Source organism: Eulemur rufifrons, chromosome 16 (assembly GCF_041146395.1).
Source record: "Eulemur rufifrons isolate Redbay chromosome 16, OSU_ERuf_1, whole genome shotgun sequence".
NCBI classification, from domain to species: Eukaryota; Metazoa; Chordata; class Mammalia; order Primates; family Lemuridae; genus Eulemur; species Eulemur rufifrons.
This window is the reverse complement of record NC_090998.1, coordinates 72265002-72287141: the sequence shown is the minus strand read 5'-3', so window position 1 is coordinate 72287141 and position 22140 is coordinate 72265002. Positions and strand designations below refer to the sequence as shown.

Sequence of the window (22140 nt, the reverse complement as noted above, 5' to 3'; positions counted from 1 at the left end):
AACAAGAGCGAGACCCTGCCTCTACTAAAAAAAATAATTATCTGAAAAACTAAAAATATACATTAAAAAAAAAAATTAGCCAGGCATGGTGGCACATGCCTGTAGTCCCAGCTACTTGGGAGGCTGAGGCAGAAGGATTGCTTAAGCCCAGGAGTTTGAGGTTGCTGTGAGCTAGGCTGACGCCACGGCACTGTAGCCTGGGCCACAGAGTGTGACTGTCTCAAAAAAACAAACAAACAAAACCCCTATAACCTTGAAAGGTACTTAAGGATGTAAAAACAAAGATCTACACGCATCATGTCTGTCTACCCCACTAGAATATATGCTCCTTGAGGGCAGAAACTTGTTCTGTGCTGTTATCACCAATACTAGGTGTAAGGATGACTGGTTTATTGTGCAGCTGCTGTTAAAGGTTGCATAAGAATTTATGGAACTCGGTTGGAAGCTTCATTTAAGGTGGAATCACCTGCATTGCAACATTGTAGCTACAACCAATTCATTATGTGTTTAGTGCTGTGTGACTGTCTAAAAAATCCTGCTTCAAGAGACCTGCAGAGAATTCTTGTACTCCAAGGTGAAGACAACATTGGAAAGGACCAAGCTTTCTCTTTTCCTCCAACCTATTTATTCCTAATCGAAATGGCATTTGAATAGGACTTTTACATGAAGATTCTAAAATTCATCTTGGGTAGAGTATTATTTTTGGAAAGTAATAGGGGTTGTGTGCCTAACTGGTTACCCTTTAAAACACAGCTGCAATAATTAAAGTGACAGTAGTGCATAAAGTATCTGCAACATATTAGAACAAAGTAATTCTATTAGTCAGCCCTTGATCATTAAAATAATTGTAACACCTCATCAGGGAGGGGAAAAGAGCAATAAATAAGACAACCATATGCTACAGCAACTGTCCCCAACTTTTTGGGCACCAAAGACCAGTTTCGTGGAAGACAATTTTTCCATGTGGTGGAGGGAGGGGACGTAGACCGCAGGCAGTGATGCAAACGATGGGGAGTGGCTGTAAATACTGTGTAGCACCAGGAGTACTGACTTAGTGGTGGGCAGTTCCTTTTAACCCAGTAATTCCACTAGTAATTACAAATGATCATAAATGAAGCATACAAATGTACAGCTTGTAAGAGATAGTGAGTATGATTATCAATGGGAGCGCAATAAAAGTACTTTAGAATGCCAGACAGGTTTTCACTCAGAGGATGAATGCAGTTAAGTTGAATGTTTGAACATGGTACAAAAGTAACCTATGGTTGAGGAAGTAATGCACTGAAAGGTATAGCTCTCCCCTGGATATTTACTTTAAATTATACAGTCCAAGTCAAAAGCATGGTATCTTATCAGAAAGCTGATTATTTGCAAATCTGTTATGTTAAAAAAAAAACAAAACCAAGATCATTTATTTCAATTTTTATTTGATATTTCCAAATATAAAAAAAGTCAAGATTCTTACACCAATTATCTCGAATGAGACCATGCAAAGCAATTCAGTGTGTACAACAATCATTTCCCCCCTTAGGTTCTGCTGCTTTATACAACGGTGTGAACGACATTAGATGGCATCTGCCTCGTTGGAAAACGTCATATCTTTACAAAAAAACATGCAAGACAGTTTCTACTTTGTCTGCAAGTCAATTCACGATAACTACTTATTTTCTTTTTTATTTAGGAGGCACATGGAACTGAAAAATTTAGCTGCCCAATTTTATTCAACCTGCCCCACAAAAAAAATCATATGACAGTCCCAACACTCTGAAAACTTTGGAGGGTTGAGATAGTAGACACTATTTGTTATCTTTAGTAGATTCAACTTTTTAGCCTGATAATATCGGCTTTTTCTCTTAACAGAAATCTCTTAAGGGTCTCTCCTCTAATTTTGTTAGACTGGGTTCCAGAAGAATAGTGAAGAACCACTCATGAAAATTTAAAGTGTGGAAACTATTCTGTTGCATCATACAAATTTTTGCTAGTTGCATAGACTAAAGACAGTTGGTTTGCTAAATGGCACTGAATTAAATCCTGACCCAAGTGGCACTATTCAGTCCAAATGTTTCTGACCAAAGAAAATTATACAACAATATTTATAGGCTAACTTTTAAGAGATGGTTGACATTAATACTGTACATATTTTACATGTCAAATACATAGTCCAAGATTTTATAAAATAAGTTCATGCATTATTACCACTAAGAATATCATGTACAAGATAACCCCTCCCCCCCAGTTCTTGTGACAGCATTTCAGGTGGAAGCAGTCTTATATACAAAAATGATCCAGTTTCTCTGCTGTGTTAAGTGTGTAATTTAAAGAAATTTCAGAGATTACTGACAAAAAAATCTTAGTCCATTGAAGATAGAAAGTGTCAATTTGTGGGATTTAAAATGTTTCCTTTTTAAAAAACACCCAGAATACATAACACCTCTGTACAAAGAAAAATATAAAAACTGTGGATGATCACGTTTGATCACACTACATAATTTAGAATGAAATGTCATTAGTTAAAAGGTTTTCTACTTTACTCATTCCTTTGACAGCGTTAATTTGTGAACTAGCGTTTATATTTAGCTGAGCTGCATTTATGGCACAAGATCTCATTTTCAAAATGGCACCAATTTTCCTTAAGTGTAACAGCATTCTATTTTTAGCAGCAATTATATTTTTAAAGGTTAACAATTTGTAGAACAAATGTTTTCATTATACTTATTTTCTACTTTATACTCACCAGTTACAATATTTACAAAAGGCTAAAGTCTACATAAAAAATGATCCTTCACTGTCCCCAACCCCACATCTTAGTCAAAGGTTTTTCCACCCACCTCATTGGGGAAGTACAGGAGTTTCAGACAAGGTACCTATGTGTTTTAGATGGGATTCTTGATTTTAAGTGAGTATAACTCCAAGTATAAGACAAAATCATTCTTAGATTAGGTATATTCCAGTGCCCGAAAAGTTAGTTATGTGATAATAGTACCTATTGACAACCTAGAAGAGATGGGACATTCTAAGGTGCCCTAACAATCTTATGCGGCAGCTGAACAGCAACAAGGCCATTTTACTCAACTGCGTTGCAGTCATCACTGACTGGCATTTAAGGTTAGACTCCACTCCTGTGGTTACTGGCAAAAGCAGAACTTCAACTCTAGAGGTGTCACTAAATTTAAAAACTGCAAATATGTTTTAAGAGCAATTTACATTGAGGGAAATATGGTTCTAAGGTATTCTGTGTAAAGAGAGATTACAGGTAATGGGACCTGGCAACTGAGCATGCTAAGTCTAATCCCGTGAATGTAATGTTCATGGTAAGGTGTATTTACTACATGCATTTTGCTAACAATATTTCCCCCAAATTCACCAACTCTATAGAGTTATAGGGGCAATAGCCATCATCAGGTAGCTAGTGACATAGTGCTATTTGTGAAAATTCAGACAAATGAGTTGACAAACTCCCAAAAATAGCAAGTTAAATCCTTTGTCAAAATAGTTATTGGATCATACGTAAATAGCCCCAATCTGCAGTTTATGAATTAAAATTGTGATCATATAAATCAAGTTTGGGAATAAGTAGATTCCCTTAATATCAAGAATATTTTTCATTAATTCCCACCACAGAAGGATTTGTTGAATATGTTAATGCTGTGAATGAGAACATTTGAGGGGAAAATATACTTACAAAGAATTTGATCGGACAAACCAGGCTGATGTCAAATAGACAAAAAAACTGATAACAATGCTGTGAAAAAAACAACCACCAAAATAACACGGGGGGAGGGGGGCACAGTTAAGGCATCTAAAAAAAATTCCACATGGCTTTGGCTTATTAAAATATTTTACACTATTTTTTAAAAGAAGATTTGAAAGCATCTGAAAAACATGCAAATTGTTTGAAAACCTTGCATGGCAAATTCAGACAGTTTGCAAGCGTCATTCAGATGTTTGCCAAAGAAAACAAAGAAGCCTCTCCTCATGAGACTGCACATGGGAGAGGTCTTCCCAATTCTTCTATCTTATGCTAGATGGTAACCCCGAGGTCTGTGCAGCAGTTACGAACAAGGCATTGTTATCTGGAAGGGAAGGGACCATGGAATTGCCATTGGTTGGGGAACAACCCAGCTTTAGCTTTTCCAGATACTCTGCATGTACAGGTTTGTGACACTGGAGAACTTTGATTGCATCTTCTACTTTGAACCACTCTCTCTTCCTTCCTGGAGAACAGTATGACATCGGTTACTATACGCAGGCAGTCAATTTTACAAAGTAAGCCATACCCCACTAACAATGTTCATTCCCCCCACAAAATGACTTAGACAACATAATGTTCGGGAAGAATTTTAAGGTAATTCAAATGTGGAGATACATATTCATCTTGCCTTCTCTAAAAAGAAAAATGACCAAAAATAATTTAAGATGAAACTGGATACAAGAATACAAGTACTTGAAATAAGAGAATTCAGACAGCAAAAGGAACAGGAGCTTACCAATATTAACAGAATCTTCCCAATCTTCTAATATTTCAGTGACTGTAAGAACATACACGTATGTTCTGTGCTTTCGGTCTTGGTTCTGCTTGAATATAAAAAGAAATGCATTTTAATCTATGGGAGCTAGCCATGGACACATTTTTGAGGCAAAAATAATCGGTTCTGGCGTGCTGCTGATCAGCATAGTATATTTCTCAGCACAGGCGAGTACACTCTAGTGTGGTCCAGCACAGAAGGGAGTTTATGCAAGACAAAACATGTAAAAGACTGTAATTGTACCTTCATCGCCACCAACGGTGAAATTAGCTCCCAATGCTGAGCTTTAAACACTTTGATTTCCATATATTTGACATTATTTTCACAAAGAAAATCTTAAAATTTGGATGTAATGTATATTAAAAGAACTGTATTCCTGTAGTTTTTATTCTAGGTCCTATTCCCCGGGGCTAATCCTAACCACTTCTCAATGCTATGGAAAAACTGTTGTTTCCTTCAGGACCCAGTGCCTCTAGAACCTCGGTCCCCAACCCCCAGGCCACTGACTGCTAGAAGCAGTACTGGTCCACAGCCTGCTAGAAGCAGAACAGGAGGTAAGCGGTGGACCAGGGAACGAAGCTTCATTCATCTGTGTTTATAGCTGCTCCCCATCACTGAGCTCCTCCCAACCCCACCCCATCCATGGAAACTGGTCTCTGGTGCCAAAAAGGTTGGGGACCACTGCTTTAGAACACTCCTCTTATAGGAATATCAAGATTTGCATAAAGCACAGCCCTGCTAACCCAGACTGGGGTTGTTCAATGTTGGCCATCATTGGATTACTCAGGATAAAAGATTTTTTAAAAGAGACATAGTTTCAATTACTCTGGGGTGAGGTCCCCCCAAAAAGTGTTGATATTTTAAAAGCTCCTAGATGAAGTGGGCACATCTATGGTTGAAGAGAATACCTGGGTAGGTGCATTTTGGAATATAATTTTAGTACTAAATCATCAAACTCAATTTTCCCCAAATTAAAATCAGCACCTCGCCTTGTCCCTAGATTAAAAATTATACCCAAGGCTGGGTGTGGTGGCTCACGCCTGTAATCCTAGCACTCTGGGAGGCCGAGGCGGGTGGATCGTTTGAGCTCAGGAGTTCAAGACCAGCCTGAGCAAGAGGGAGACCCCATCTCTACTAAAAAAAAATATAGAAAGAAATTATATGGACAACTAAAATATATATAGAAAAAATTAGCCGGGCATGGTGGCCCATGCCTGTGGTCCCAGCTACTCGGGAGGCTGAGGCAGTAGGATTGCTTGAGCCCAGGGGTTTGAGGTTGCTGTGAGCTAGGCTGACACCATGGCACTCTAACCCGGACAACAGAGCTAGACTCTGTCTCAAAAAAAAAAAAAAAAAAAAAAAAAGAAAAGAAAGAAAGAAAAATTATACCCAAATACCCAAATTGGCCTGAAGATAAAGGGGCCACTTTCGTCCTGATTAAACTTAGCCCTGTTTGCTGTGGTCAGACTTTAGAAGATTAACGTGATTTTTGTTATCACAAATAACCTGAGTAATACACTCAAACAGTATATTATGCCTGGGAAGAAATAAAAACAGCAATAGAGGCATTCATCTGTTGTTTAAACATTACTTTTCTCATTATTTTAAAGAATAAGTTGTCTTATTTATTTCTATATCTGGTGAATTAATATTTATTATGCTATCTTCAAATTCATTAAAATAATCACTGGGGCAAATGGGCGGTGCACTCCAATTTTCCTTTATATTTCCTAAAGGGAAAGGTACATTGGTACTTTCTGTTAAGTAGTATTTGTAAAGCACTTAATGCTGTCAACTCCCCATGTTACATAAGCTTTCTTTACAAAGTGAGAAGTTTTCTTCAAAAATCTTGTCTGCATATTGACAAATGTGTTATCTGCATCACAACAGTTCAATCACAGAAAACCTCGATAGGTTTTTCAGTTTAACCAGGAGATGGTGCTATTTAACTGGGTAAACCAGGTGCTGAATTGTGGAAAAGTTTAAATAGAACCTAAATAAAGGGCTTTACTCTGAACAATTATTGTACTCTGATGAGTTATCAATTCTTCCACGTGCTGTACAACTGGGATTTTTTTTTTTCTGAATTCCTAAAGACTTAAAAATAAAACGTATATGGTTCTCCACAGAGAGACAGAGCTAACTCTTAAATAATATCTTGAAAAAAGGAAAGTCACCATGTTTCTGGTATGTATCTAGATCTGACTCTCGGATGAAAATGTATTTGAGTAGCGTGGGTCTCAGAAACTGACCTCCTTTCTCCTTACTTTTCATAGAATGCCCATCACTTGCAAATTCCCTCCTTGCAAATTCCATTCTGCCTTTAGTAATCAGGGATTATATGAAAGAATTCTATTCTTTTAACATCTATTCCATGTACCTGAGTTTTGTACCTTCATACGGTCCTTTAAGGATAAAGGCATTATGTGTATCATCTGATGTTATGCAATGGGTACATTTCCAGACAGAATCCAAGAGAGACCTAAGCCCATATGAAGTACACAAAGTATACTGCACAAGGTATACTTCGAAGACACTGTACCTCCTAAAAAGTCTATACTACACCTAAACAGTATACATGAACTAAAAGATAAATCTTTTGGTATCAGCTTCACTGTACTGTCAAACAGAATTACTAGCATAATAATGTTGTATGAAATTGATGATATATGAGTAAGTTAAGTGGCTTTTACGTCTTTTCCTAATCTTTTTACTGACTTGCCTACTTCTAGTTTTAGAGAAATGTCTGGGGTTGAGGCTACTGCCAGATTATTTGGCTGGTTAGGAAGAAATCATTAATTCTAGTATCAGCAAAGTGAGGATTACTTTTGTAACTCACCTCAAATATGCCCAGCAGTCTGCCTAATTTTCCTTTAACTCCAGCCTATTAAAAAAGATTTAAAAATGAAATGTAAAATGTTTTCCTTTTTATAACAAAATTTATAGAAAAGTTATATCCTGGCTATTTCAAGTTTTAAATCTAAACACAATCGGTGCCCCCATACCAAGTCACCATCTTCCTGCTTCTGGGACATTTGACTGTGCCAACATTCATAACCTGTGGTCTGCTACCACCGCATATGGCTTAAGTCGTTCCATGTGCAACTTCCTGTTGGATCAGATTGTCATTTATTTTATAAGAAGTAGCAAAGGGTAAAGACTGATCAAAAATTAGACTTCCTACCAATTTGGGACAAACTTCTTGAATGAAAACAGACTTTTTTGTGGGCACTAATAAATAGCCTCTCCCCCCTTCTCACTTACAGACTTGCCTTTCCCCATTCTTTTCACATGGCCCCAGGGGTACAGCTCTTTCTCTGTGCTCCCCTTCTGCAGAGTCCTCACACTCACACCCAGCCCCGTGACGGACCGACTGCAGCGTCACTGTGCTTCCCATTCAGATCCATGCTGCAAACTCAGATTGGTACGTGCGGTTTCCTCCACTTAAAATGTGTTCTCTCCTCAGGAAGCTGCTCATCGTTCAAGACACATCTCCACGGAACCTTTCCTACTATGCACCAAAGCCCAGTGAGAGCTTTAGTCTTCACTTCCCGTTTAACCCAGAACTGCTGGTTCAATACATTTTTGTGGCACTTATGTTCTGTCTTGCCTGTGAGTAAAAGCAACTTCTATCTATCAGTAACTGTAAGAAGACACGCAGGCTATGTGTGCTTTTGTGCCTGAGCGTACGCCACATTTTACTGAACTTTGAGACAAATCAGGTAAGATAAAAGCAATTTTCTTCTTGTTCATCTGCAAAAGAATTATGGCACAAGATTAATGTTTCTGTGCATCCTTGCTGAATGTTAATGCTAACATTGCTCTGCGGCAAGGTCACCATGCTATACTTCGATCATTGATCAAATGATAAATCTGATCAACAGAAGCTGGATGCTTCTGTGGGGACTGTGGGGACTTACACATTGATTTTATTTTTTTATTATTTTTTCTTTTTAGTTCACCTACAGCTGCAATACATTGATTTTAGGTATTTTTCTAGCACGTAAAATAAACTTTACTTGCTTAACAAAATGCTAGCTACAGTCACATGCTTTAAAATGTTGCATCAGGCAATAAAAAAGCACTGCTGTTCACCTGCCTATCTTCTTGCCTTTCCTCAGTGTTATGTAGCAAATGCCTTGTTTATGAACCTTACACAGATGCTCCTCCTGTAAAACTCTAAAATACAATTTGTATGAAAGGAAAACAAACAAACTACTATTCATCTCACCTCCTCGTAAACTTCCCTCACGGCGGCCCCGCCAGGTTCCTCCTCGGGCTCCATTCCTCCTCCTGGGACAATCCATTGGTCTGGGTACCGACTGCTACTCACCAACAGCACCTGGAAGGCCAAGCGTACAAGTATAAATATGTACTTCCAGCCCGAGCGGCACTAGGAAGATAAACAACATTCTCAAACCTTTGCAAGGTTGTACCTCTATTCTAGATTAATCCATTTTTAAATTTCATTAAAATCATTACTGGTACGTGTTATACCACAAAAAAGCCAACTGACACCCTTTGTAAACACCATCTTTCTGAAACCAGAACTCAACATTACCATGGTCACATTATTAAATCATTCTGTACCTAATAAAATAATTTAAACTACCAGATTCAATTAGTAAAACTGCAACTCTTAGATACTAACAAAGGATAAACGCAGACACTTGGTTTGTTAGCCCTAGAGCTGTACACACAGAGGTTTGTGATCACACGGGTTTCTTTAGGTGTAGAATCCTCCACATTTAAGGAGGTAAGACCCTCGGCAGGTCACCCTGTTTCCTCCCCTGTAAACTGTAAGAACACTTAGGAGATAACAGATGCTGTGAGAAGGGAACAGGAAAATGCAGGTAATGCCAATGCGGGGTACAAAGAGTGCTTGCTATTTTTATGCTTATGATTAGGTGGAAAGAGGCACGCTTCGTATTTTGAACCTATATAAATGAGCAAGTCACCCCACTTTTGTAACAGGCATCTATAATTTATGATCTAGAACAGGGTTGGCAAACTACAGCTCACCACCTGTTTTTGTGCAGACTGTGAGCCAAAAATGGTTTTTATATTTTTAAAATGTGAAATCCAAATTTCAGTGTTCATAGATAAAATTTTATTTAGAATCTAGACACACTCATTCATTTTTACATAATGAATATGGTTGCTTTAGTGGTACAGCAGCAGATTGAGTACCTGTGACAGAGACTGTGTGGCCCTCAAAGCTTAAAATTTTTATTTGGCCCTTTAATTTGGAAAAGTCTATGGACCCATGATCAAGAACAGCATTAAGCTTCAAGTGTGGGCCAGGCACGGTAGCTCACGCCTGTAATCCTAGCACTCTGGGAGGCTGAGGCTGGAGGATTGATTGAGGTCAGGACTTCAAGACCAGCCTGAGCAAGAGCGAGAGCCCATCTCTACAAAAAATAGAAAAATTAGCCAGGTGTGATGGTGAGCCTGTAGTCCCAGCTACTCGGGAGGCTGAAGCAGGAGGATCACTACGCTGATGCCACGGCACTCTAATCCAGGCAACAGAGCGAGACTCTGTCTCCAAAAAAAAAAAAAAAAAAAAAATCTTCAAGTGTGCAAAACATTTTAAAAGCCACTATATTATCATAGACAAGTATCCTAGAGTTTAACTATTTAACAATACCTAAAACAGGTAGTATATACCCATCTTACCCATCTCATAAATGAAATTGTAGGTTGTTAGGTTGAAATTCACTCAAGTTAAAAAAAAAAAAAAAGCTATGATAAACAACCAAATGATTTTTATGAAGATAACAGGTATCTTAACCAACAAAAATATTTGTGAGATTATCTTAGTATATTACCTTTAAGTAAATTTAAATAGTTCTCCCTAGAAAAACACATCAAGTTTAGAAAGAAGTTTAATCCCCAGTGTGGGTACTGATTTTTGTTTTACACGCAGGTCAGCATTTCTGCCCAGCTCCCTCCCACTGCCAGAGGAGCTGATGGCCTGAACAGTTCATGGCCAGCACAGGTGTCCTCTCTTACCTCTAGAGGTAAGCTGCCAGGAACTCAACCTTTCCCAGCTGGCAAGTTTCAGATGACAGTAGTTCAGCGACTCCCACCTTTCTCCCAAACCCCCAAAATACTGAGGTGGAAGAGAATTCCCATTTAGGTATATAACCCCCTCATTAGAAAAGCAGCACACCTTTGGTTATGGACACACCATTAGCTCAGAGCAGTGATCAATTAATGCTAGAGGGGTCACCATTGTTTCTCATTCTTGATCTGGACAGAGGACTCTACTGCTTCCACCAGCATCCCTCCTTCAAGCAAATAACTGGCAGAACAGTGGCAAATCCAGCTAAGCACGTAAATCAACCTACCCACTGACAAAGCCTCAGGTGAAATACTAACGGCTGTCTTTGAGGGTCAAGTCCAAATATAGCAATTTTGGTAAAATAAAATGAAATGTAACACAACCTTAAATTTAAGCTTTCTTAAGTATTAGCAAATAGGGCTTAAGTATAAAAATCAGAAACTAAAGAGCCAGAGAAAGCAAATCTAGCAAGTACCAGAAAATACAGCTTTGAACTTGAAGGTGTAACTTTACAGAAGATCATGATCAAGATGTGTTTCACTCCTTGATGCACGCAAGCATGGGTTAATAAGCTACCTTTCAGTGCATCCTTTCCTTGCCTGTTCAAAAAAGTATTAATAACCACCCTTGTCAGATTGTTGGGTGTTAATGAGTATAAAACACCTCAAGCCCTGGCCTGAGCACTAACTGTTGGCTCTTAACAGTCCTTCCACTCTTCCCCCAATGGTGTTGAATCAGCTTACCAATAATTAGGCTCGTTCCCAAATTATGCCAGTTGTACTTGTTTTATGATTACTGAGAATTAATGAAGTGAGGACAGAAAGAAATGTATCAAAAAATTCTGCAAAGATTCACTGAAAGTGGACTATTAAAAACTGCTGTCAAATTAAATACAGATGAAACTACTATAAAAGATTGGAAAAGGGGGCTTGGGTGAGGTGGCTCATGCCTGTAATTCTAGCACTCTGGGAGGCTGAGGTGGAAGGATTGCTTGAGGTCTGGGAGTTCAAGACCAACCCAAGCAAGAGCGAGAACCTGTCTGTACCAAAAATAGAAAACTTAGTTGTGGGTGATGGCGTATGTCAGTAGTCCTGGGACCTCAAACTCCTGGGAGCTACCCGGGAGGCTCAGGAAGAAAAGATCACTTGAGCCCAGGAGTTTGAGGTTGCAATGAGCTATGATGACACCACTGCACTCTAGCCAGGGTGACAGAGCAAGACGATGTCTCAAAAAAAAAAAAAAAAAAAAAAGAGGAAGAAGATTGGAAAAGGGCAGTAATAGCAAGTGTTCATCCTGATTGCAGTTGGAAACCTCTTTCTGGTCCCTAGGTATGGGTTAGGGATAACCTGGTTTCTATTGCCTAGATGAAATTCTTATCACACAATTCTATGTTCTCTAAGCAACTTACTTGATTACCTTCATAATGGGACAGGATGGTGCAGGCAGCTAGCCACCTGAAAAGGACATCCTCACTTAAATAGGATTTTCAGAATCATCCATATTCAAAATGTTTTAATCCCGAAAAATGAATTCAAACTATCACGTATCAATGACTATTACATTCCCAATTCTCCAAGACAGTCTGTAAGACCTAAATTACATGAGATTAATAATGTTGAAAAATCCATTAGTATAATCTGTGTCTGCTTTTCTAAACTAACTTATTTAACTTAACTAACTTAAAACTAATTTAAGCTTCAGATTTAAAATTTAAAACCAAACCTTTATTTATAGGGTATCAACACATAACTAAACTTTTCTTCCAAAAGTCATGGGACCCCTCCATGGTTCAACATTTCCCCTTCATAAATTACTTTTTAGGCAGCCTTATGAAAATAGATTTATATAAATTTTGGACAAGTGATTTAGCCTAATCCAAGAATTTATCGTACAAGAATTCCTTGACATTCCAAAAAGATTAAATTTGATCGAACCATTAACTTCAAATGTATCTTTCAAAAAAAGATCAATTTAAGTAAGTAATTATTGTCTATGGTATAGAACTGCCATCTAAACTACTAGCTTAAGAAGGGAGATTTGTTAATATCCATCATTTGGTGATGGGAGTTTTGAAAACCAGTATGTTTCATTAGGTGCTTGTCTACTCATCTCAATTGACAATCCTGCAGTCTGTCCTACACCCTTCTACTTTTGGACTTTTCATGCTTTTGAGGCTATAGAGCTGTACTGTCTAACATAGTGGCCACTAGCATCATATGCTATTTATTGGACAACACTGATCTACCAGCACCTTAAAGGTATATCCTTTTCAGACCAGGTAAAACATGTAACAGTTATTTATCCACTTTTAATTCCCATGCAAAAGATTACCACTTTAAAGCTCTTCCAAAAGAAAACCAGAATCGTGATAACAGGCTAGCAGGAAAGACACGTACATGGCATCCAAACTAAACCCAATCACTTTTGTCTTTACACTCTTCACTCTCTAGATGGACAGAGGACTAACTCCTGTCAAACAAATAATTCAGCATAAACTCTCCAGCTTAAAAAGAAAAGTCACTGATTATGCTCCATATTTACTACCTTTGTGATGCTGAACAAAGTAAAAAGATATTGAATATAGGTCTTTCCCTCAAAGAGCTTACATTCTTGGAGGTGGGGTAGAAGTCATGCATTAGGCTCAATATTTTGTGGCTGAAAAAACAGCAAGAAAATATAGATCTAAATATTAATAAATATATACTGGCAACAGATCAATCTAAACTTTGGACAAGTGATTTAGCCTAACCCAATAATTTATCATGTAGGAGTCCCTTGACATCCCAAAAAGATTAAATTTGACCAAACCATTAACTTCAAATGTATTTTTCCAAAAAATGATCACTTTAAGTGAGTACTTAGTACCTGTGGTATAGGAATGATTGGCCATCTAAACTACTAGTTGAAGAGATCTGATACACAGGTCATGGTACAGATTTGAACATCAAGCACTTGCCTATTCATCTCAAGTACTTCACCGGGCAGTTCAAAGGAGGGCAAGGCCACGTTTGGGAGAGGGAGGGGAAGGCAATGAGTAAGAAAGCAAGATCTGAGGGATGCACTCCATAGACCAGAGAACAGGCAGGACTATGGCACAGGTCTGCCCAGGTGGAAGAAATGGATCTGAACTGCATTCAGAGACAAGGATAATTAAAACCAACCTCACTCTTCCCCCCACCCCATAAAAATGAGTGAACTAAGAGTTTTTAATTTGAGGCCAGCTAGTGGGACAGCAAGGCAACCCTGTGATTATTTGGTGTCATGCACATGAGAAAAGGCTCTGGAAGCACAGAAATCGCCCCCAGCCCTAGACTGATACAAATGATGAAAAGTTGCTATCATGTTGGATACGGTGTTTATATTTTAGCTAGGCAGACAACAGAAGACAAAATGACTATTTTGAGTAGGGGGTTGAGATTAAGGCGAACACACGTGACTCGGAATTTTCTAAGCACCCCCACACCTGCCTTATTTCAGAGAGTTGCTAACACAGCAGTAAGATCACAGATATGAAAGCCAACTTCACTCTTACACAGCATTTTATAGTGTTCAGTATTATGGCTACTATGACCATTTCTTTTCAGGAAAGGATTTCACCAAGTTAAGTAGCCTAGGATTAGAAAAGAGCAAATGCTGAGTCCACTTGCTCAAGGCTTCTTGGGCATGGCTCCGGGTAAAATTAAATATACAATTAAAAAAAAAAAAAGAAGAGCAAATGGGGACAGTGGTGGTGACTTGCACTGAAGTGTGGCACACTGTCACTCCAGAACTATCAAGAATGCAAGCAAAAAATTAAGGCTTTTCTGTTGAAGTCACTTGGAATTTGCTGAAGATGAAAACCACCAATCTAGACTTTTCTGGACTACATTTTTTAAAATAATTACAGTACTAAGGTAGTTCAGGTTTAATAGTTTTGTAAGCAGCATGCAAATAAAAGATTTGATGTGATTAACTGTAGTTTTCCAATATTAAACAGACACAACACACCTTTCTGTTTCTGTAAATTTCAAGTGCTCCACAAAAAAATTGAGACTGATGAAAATGTCTGGCATAGTCAAGAATGGAAACTGTTTCTTACATGAATTTTTTGAGATACTAGTCCTGAGCACAGTATTTTACTGGGTACCTGTGCTTTTGGCTTCATTATACCTCTTCTACAAAAATTCCATGGGCAAAGTGAACTGTTAATATCTTCCATACATGTAGGAATCTAAAATGGAGCCTCAGCACAATTTATTGTAAGAGCCAATTTTTTTGGTTTGTTTTGGTGAAGCCATTTACTGAATCACAGCAACAGCAACCTCAATATTTGTTTTTCTTGCAATAATATTGATTTCAGACAATAGGTAGCCAGTCCTGAGCCCCTCCCACAAACACTGGAAGAATCTAAATCTACAGAACCATATTCCAAAGCATTATTATTCCATACTCCCCCAAAGTACACCAACAGCTTCCTAAACATTTTTACAACATCCTCAGATTTACTAGAGATCTATAATATAGTTATCATGCTAATTAATGCTCTAAAATTATTATTACTGCAGTAACAAAGATGGACTATAAAAGCTCATTCAGTAAGAACATACTCCACCAGCTGACAGCCATGCATGGTCATTCAGGGGTTTTAAATTCCTTTGCAACTACCTTTCTGAGTATATTAGATTTTCTGTACCCATCAAGATGGCAGTCTGTCACATTAGTGATAAGATGACAAAGATAAAAGTCGACATTCAACCTTCCAGATAAGCCAGGGCTGAGATCCAAGGAAACACTCATAAAAAGGAGTCTACTCATCCCACCAGGCTGCAAATTTCAAGTGCTGAATCACAAAATTCAGAATTGAATAACACTCAAATCCTAAAGCCAAAGCTGTAAGACTGGGGTGAAAAGTGAAGACACTTCTTCCTACTCTACTCAATGTGACATCTCCACCTAAGCATTCCTTCTACTACACTATTGGACCTTATTCCCTCTTTCCACATATCAGACAACTACCAGAATAAAACACATTCATCTGCCATTACCGAAGAGTCTTTTCCCAGGCACCTAATGTTATAAGCATTTAGAAGCAGCTGTCACTTTAAGTATGGATCATGTAGAGACAAGCCTCAACTTGGAACTAGCCCTGAGTCTTACTGGATAAAACTTTGGGAACTGGAATGACCTACTGTACTGACTCTACACCCTGTATCACCCAACAGGTCCTCTTCACTGGGTAAGTTGAACAGTGTGCAAACTAAAAAATGTGTTCAAGGTCTATGTAATGCAGTTATGCCTTCAGAGGCTGGAGGTACATGGCATCCTTAATCCTCTCTACCGAGTGGCCTCAAATTGCCATTTGTGGTTTCAGCTTTTACCCTTAAAACTGCTATTGGTCATTGCCTGCCCCTGGGAACAACTAACTACCACAGATACCACTTCTGTTCCAGGGTAGGGAAGTGGGGGAGCCATTCGGAGAACCTCTCACGTACTAAATCTAAGAATGAAGAGTTTTATTTTGTAAACTGTAGCTATTTATTATAGAAGCTGTTTTTGGGTTGCTTTTATTCGCACATTATGACTCAGGATATCATGAATGGTTAGAGTTAACCTACCTCTACTATCGTTAACTGTTTCACAGGAATTTAGCCAAAGGCCAGCAGCATTATTAGGAACACCCACTATGCACAGACAGACATTTTAAAAGATCACAGGTTAAAAGAATGGTTATGATATATGCTAACCAGCTACCTACTGCTTATCATTAAGCAAATCAGTTGGCCTGAACTACAGAGGCACCGAGGACCAGAAATAATAGTTCCTTCTGCTAAACTATGTCCAAACCAAATTAAATTATATTGGATTGGTAGCTAAAAGTACTATCAACAATGTGGTAAGTCAGGTTGATCATGTTTCCTCCTACCACGTCAGTTTTAAGTGATGGGGTAAAGCTTTTTCACAATTAGAGAAAGCCTTGAGATATACCAAGACCCTAGGGAAACAAAAATGGAAATTCTACAGAAGTGCCTTCCCTTGATGAAGCAGCTGGTTTAATGGCCTAAGAAAACCCTCTTTAGGTATGGGAGCTGGAGGTACAGATGAAGAGGTCGGTGACATCTCCGTGTTTTTAAAGGCTACCTTTGATAATATTCAATTTTGATGAAAGTGGTCTCCATTTGAAGCAACTATGTTCAAGGACTTAAATCTCTGAAGAACTATGAGCTCCAGAGTATACATCTGAAAAGGGTAGACTATTGATTTTAGGTGTAAGAATGCTAGTGGAGATTTAACTGTACTAATATTTCTTGCTAGGATTGTCATTGTTTATCAGAGCTCTGGTTCTGGAGTTCTAGGTTTCGAGACTCTACCTTTCCCATCAAGTCTTAGTTTTACTGCATGATTTTGTAGAACGCAAGATTTTTCAGGAATATATACTCGGCATTCTAGCAGACCATCTGTAGAAGATACAGCCCTTGGCTCAGGGAGCTTAAAAGCTAATTAGAGTGTCGAGTCCAATGCAAGAGCAGTGGTCAGTTCTTCAGACTGATTTGTCAATGCCTCTCTCTCTTGCAGTGGTGCCTGTATTCCACTCAGGATCAAGTCATTTCTGTTTCTCCTCTTAGCAGTCTATATACTATTTTGCTGCCAAATCACTCTCAAGCTTGAATAAATCTAAAATCTAAATGTTCTTTGTTTAAAACCAAGAGTTTGGCCCGGCGTGGTGGCTCATGCTGGTAATCCTAGCACTCTGGGAGGCTGAGGCGGGAGGATTGCTCAAGGTCAGGAGTTCGAGACCAGCCTGAGCAAGAGCGAGACCCCGTCTCTGCTAAAAAATAGAAAGAAATTATCTGGACAACTAAAGATATATAGAAAAATTTAGCCGGGCATGGTGGCGCATGCCTGTAGTCCCAGCTACTCGGGAGGCTGAGGCAGAAGGATTGTTTGAGCCCAGGAGTTTGAGGTTGCTGTGAGCAAGGCTGACGCCATGGCGTTCTAGCCTAGGCAACAGAGTGAGACTCTGTCTCCAAAAAAAAAAAAAAAAAAAAGAAAGAAAAAACAAAACCAAGAGTTCCCTGCTTGCCTAGCAATTCTCAGCCTTACATTTAAGGTTATTTTATGTTTTTCAACTATTAATTGTTCTATGCTATCCTCAGCTGCAACCCAACAAGACCACAGCCCCAAGACTTGCTCTATTTGGGATGCTTGGTCCTCCCTTCTGTGCTATTGAAATCCACCTCCCCATGACTCACATTGGATCCAATATCAAAAGCATCTGACAGCACTTTTCCCTTACTTTATTTCCCTTTTTGTCAGTCATTTGTCCAACCTCCCACTACACAATGTTTCCTGAGGAGCGGAGACTTCATCTTTGCATCTCCTATTCAAACTACCACATATGCAAATAGGTTCAACGGAACCCATTTCTGGTCACTCATTTGTAAAGGTATTGTCATCTTTCACTGCACAAGCACAGTACCCCAGCTACTCTATGGCACAATTATCTGTGGGCTTGTCAGGAAGCCCCACTGCCAAAAGTGAGGGTGGTTTGCCACAGAAATAACTAGTTGGAGGTGGGTCAAATAAACAAAAAGATTTAGAAACAAAGGACTAGGGCTCGGGAAAGGTCTGCCAGCTTTGGCGACCTTGGAACCAGTTATTTCTGCTACCTAATTTCTTCCTATATAAATGCTAATACTTACTGCACCCGGCAGAAAAAGATAATTGGAAAAAATACAAAGCAACCTCAAAAAAAATAGAGTCCAATGTTAGAACCTTCTTTCCTAGAATAACCTGTTCTAAAGTAAGGACTTACTGAGAACTTCAGTTCAGGGAGAGCCAGATGGAAGCACCACATAGCTTCTTGGGGTCAGAGAGAAGTTACTCTTACTTCCATTTATATCTCTAAACATTCATCCGCAAACTAAACATTCATCCGCAAACAAAACGTATGTTTAAATCTCCTAACCAAGATCTAGGTGGTGTTAATCCAGTAGAGGGAAACATTTCTCACCTATTAGCTAAAGAGAGGTGGGTTAAAGCTGGCTTCTATCCTATCCTTGGAAGGCTAGCAATGTAATTTCAAGAGAATGGAAACAAATTCATAGCAAAACAGTAAGATGTCCAGGAAAGCTAATAGAGTTTACTATGTAATTACCGTGTAATAGAGCCTCAACTATATACAGGTTGAAATGAAGACTCCGAAAGAGCCAAACCAGATGTTAAAGAGAATTCCAGAATCATCCCTCAGGTCACATCTTCTAACAAGCTGATTCACTGGGATTCTCAACCTACAGGTTATCTGATTTAAAGTTTTATACAATGGATTTTGCTGACATATTCTCCAAATCTCACTTCATCTTATCTAACGGCACTAAGTCTCTTGACTCAACTAGAGGCTATGAAAGTTTTTATTAGAGCAGAAGCAATTCCCAAGCACAAAAATAATCCATTTATCTGCTAAAGTAATTCCTGACGTTCCTGTCAGACATCGTTTTGCACCATACACACAATAGAGATCATTTCAATTTCCTCCCACCCCACCCCCATTTTTCTCTAGGGACTTACATTTTTACAAAACCTGAATTCCAAGTTCACATATGGCAAGACTTTAAAGTCACCACTTTCAGAAAGGCTTCCAAGTGTAGCCTCACAAAAATCTCACTCATTCAGCAAACAATGAGCATCCAATTGTGATGGGCTGGGCCCTGTGCCAAGAGCCCAGCATCAGAAGTAAGGATTAGACCCTAAATACTGACTCTACTATTTCCTAATTATATCATGTGGGCAAAGCATTTATGCTCCGCAACTGTCTCATCTATAAAAATGGTAATAACCACCACTACCTCCAAGTGTTAAAAGGATTAAATGTAACATACTTTCTTCTGGCAGTGCCTAGCACCTTATAAGCACTCAACTAAGAATATGATTATACAACGATGAGTGAGTCAGACAAGATCCTTGACCTATCTTGATCACTTCAGGCTATTATATTCTTTTACATTTCAAGTTTGTTTTGCCATAATGTAGCACTTCACTTTGTTCATTTTGTATATGTTAAAAACCTTTCCCTCTGTAGTTTCTAGCTCTCCTAAGTAGACCTATCTCAAAGACAGGCTGTTTCTCTGGAAACTCCTTCAGGAATAGATCTAACACTTAAGGGCCCCAACTAAGCACAGATCAGCTAACCTAAAGGGCTTTTTTAAAAAGAATAAATAAGGCAAAACAAGAGTTTGAAAAGTACAGTTTTAAAGCACTTGGTTTTTGTTAACATGAACAACTATGCCACTGAATGTATATATACTATGTCATAATCATCATAACAGCAGGGACTAGCAGTAAGGAAGCCATTAAATTCCCATCTCCAGCTTTAGCCTAGTACTTTATTAGACACAGTTGGTTATGGAAGCAGAATTCAGAATGTTAATTTTGTTTCCTTGTCTAATCATTTTAGGAGTGGCAATGCTAAAATATTTTCATTATCTACCAAATGACTACTATTGCCCTAAGCACATTTAAAACAGTGAGCCATCTTTTAATTAAACAAATGTAACTGAAATAAGTACAAATCGTTCTCCAAGGAAACCCCAAGGGTTCTCAACCCGATGCAAATGGGTAAATTACAGAAGACTGACTGCTGTTAGAACTAGAAAGCCTGCTCTTCTCCAGATGTCAAGCCAAACAGTAAAGTAAGGAAGCTTTTATAAGTATGCTGAGAGCTAGAGGTTACTGTCTGAAATGGCAACTTTGCCCATCTCTCTAGCCCACCTCCTCCCCTTTGGCGTTACTTCATTTTTCATTAACCATCCTCATGCAGTCAGAAAACTTTAAAAAGGCCGTTTTGAAAAAACGAAGTGCAATTATGTCAGCTGCTAGTGGGTTAATGGATCCACTTAAAAGTGAAATTGCCAAAACTAGACCGAAGGGGTTGTTATTTTAAAGCACGAGAACTGTTTGCTACTCCACTAACATGCTTAGACTTAATCCGAGCCCGAAAACTGCCGTAATACGGAAGGAAAAATGTGGAAGAGGCAGAAAGGCTCGGGCTGCAACACTCACGCCATTTCCACCCCCTCCGTGAGCGCTCGAGGTTTATCCGGCTTCAAACTCAATTCGCACATTAAGATGGTGACTCCCACTAGGCGACACTCGCTCGGTCCGGGACCCTGCCAGGGGCCGGCGGCGTCCCGGGGTCGAGTCCTCACGAGGGCCCAGACGGAGAGCGCAGGGCTGGGCGAGCCCCTTTGTCTCCGCTCCCAAGCCAGAGAAAGGAAGGAAGGCGGGCGGGCGGGCAGGAGGGAGGGGGCCGATGACTCCCGGGCCAGCAGCCGGAGGGTCGGCGGGGAAGGGCAGGGAAGGGAAGGGAAGGGAAGGGGAAGCAGCGCCTGCCCCGGCGCCCCGCGGAGGGCAGCGTGCGCGCCGGTAGCCCTCACCTCGTCCTCCTGCTCGCTCCGGAAGCACAGGCACGCTGCCCGCTTCTTGAAGCCCTCGCGGTCATACGTCCGCGTCTGGTTGGGCTTGAACTTCATCATAGAGGCGGGCTCTTGCTGCTCCGACCGCCGCCGCGGGGGCCCGGCCGCCGCCACCCCGCCGGGGAGTGGGGCGAGGGCGAGGCTCGGTGCTGGGGCGCCGGGCGCGCCGGTCGGCGAGGCGGCGGCGCGGGGTGGCGCGGCGAGGCCGATCACTCGGTCCCACAGCCAGCGGCTGCTCGGACGCGGTGCGGGACGCAAGCGCCAGTCACTGGAGCCCGGGAGCCGGGATGGAAGTGCCGTCTGTGCCCCGCCGTCCGCCGCTCTCCATGGAGCCCGCCTCCCGCTCACCTCCGCTCCCTCCGGCCGCTGCCGCCAGGGGAAGAGCGAGGCTCGAGGCTCGCGCCGCGCGGAGACAGTTACGAAGACCTCGCGCTCCGAGCAGCAGCGCCGCGGCGGCTACGCGCCACCCCCTCCGCCCTTATTTAAGTGGGGCCCGCGCGCGCGTCCCGCCCCAGCTGCGCGCGCGCGCGCACCACCGCGCCTGCGCGCCGAGACCGTTGCGGCGGGGGCGGGACCTCGGCCGCCCGGTGGGCGGGGCCGCGCGCTCCCGGGCTTGTGTTCAGCGGGTCCTCGGGGCTGGTGCTTCGGCAGAGCGGGGAGTGACCGTACCCAGAAGAATGCCTGTGAATGGAAAGAAGCCAAGACCCCGCCCTCCCTCCCTGCTTATACCCTCGACTTTTCCCAGGAGGGTCCTAAATTCCATCTACGAAAGGGGCTCTAGCTGCACAAATCTTCAGCAAAGTTGCACCCTGGTCAGGAAATGACAGGAGGCATGGCAGCGATTGCAGAGACCTCGCGGTGACCATAGACCCGTCCAGAATTCGCCTGTGCAGCGCGGGGAGGGGAGGGTGAAGGCTCAGAAAGATTAAGACATTGGTTAAAGGTTTTTTCTTTCTTTCTTTCTCTGTTTTCCCGGATGAGGAAAAGGCAAATTTCCTTTCCCCCCCCCTTTTTTTTTTTTTTTAAATCTTTAGTTGGGAGGTGGCTTGTGTTCTTTCAAGAGTCAGCTCAGGCTTACACATTTCTTCCGCGCTGTCTATAG

At 40.6% G+C, this 22140-nt stretch overlaps 1 protein-coding gene across 2 annotated transcripts; it reads right to left on the bottom strand.

Moving 5' to 3' along the window:
* Positions 1-1467: 1467 nt before the first annotated feature.
* On the bottom strand, positions 1468-21482 carry NUDT4 (nudix hydrolase 4). 2 transcript variants are annotated; one of them, XM_069490246.1, is made up of 5 exons: positions 21000-21482; positions 8758-8868; positions 7366-7410; positions 4488-4575; positions 1468-4214 (listed from the first exon to the last, which is right to left on the bottom strand). In XM_069490246.1, exons 1-5 carry the CDS (start codon positions 21096-21098, stop codon positions 4012-4014), a joined length of 546 nt encoding a protein of 181 aa, XP_069346347.1. In that variant the 5' UTR covers positions 21099-21482; the 3' UTR covers positions 1468-4011. The 2 variants fall into 2 exon arrangements, with proteins under 2 accessions (XP_069346347.1, XP_069346348.1); XM_069490247.1 differs by having other exon boundaries at positions 4488-4572.
* Positions 21483-22140: the final 658 nt, after the last annotated feature.

Excerpts from the sequence above, each read along its gene's own strand:
- NUDT4 (XM_069490246.1), bottom strand. The coding sequence starts at position 21,098 with ATGATGAAGTTCAAGCCCAACCAGACGCGGACGTATGACCGCGAGGGC. Across the intron at positions 7,411-8,757 it reads TGAGGGAAGTTTACGAGGAG|GCTGGAGTTAAAGGAAAATT; the intron begins GTGAGATGAATA and ends CTTTTTTAATAG. Across the intron at positions 4,215-4,487 it reads GGAAGATTCTGTTAATATTG|GAAGGAAGAGAGAGTGGTTC; the intron begins GTAAGCTCCTGT and ends ACTGTTCTCCAG.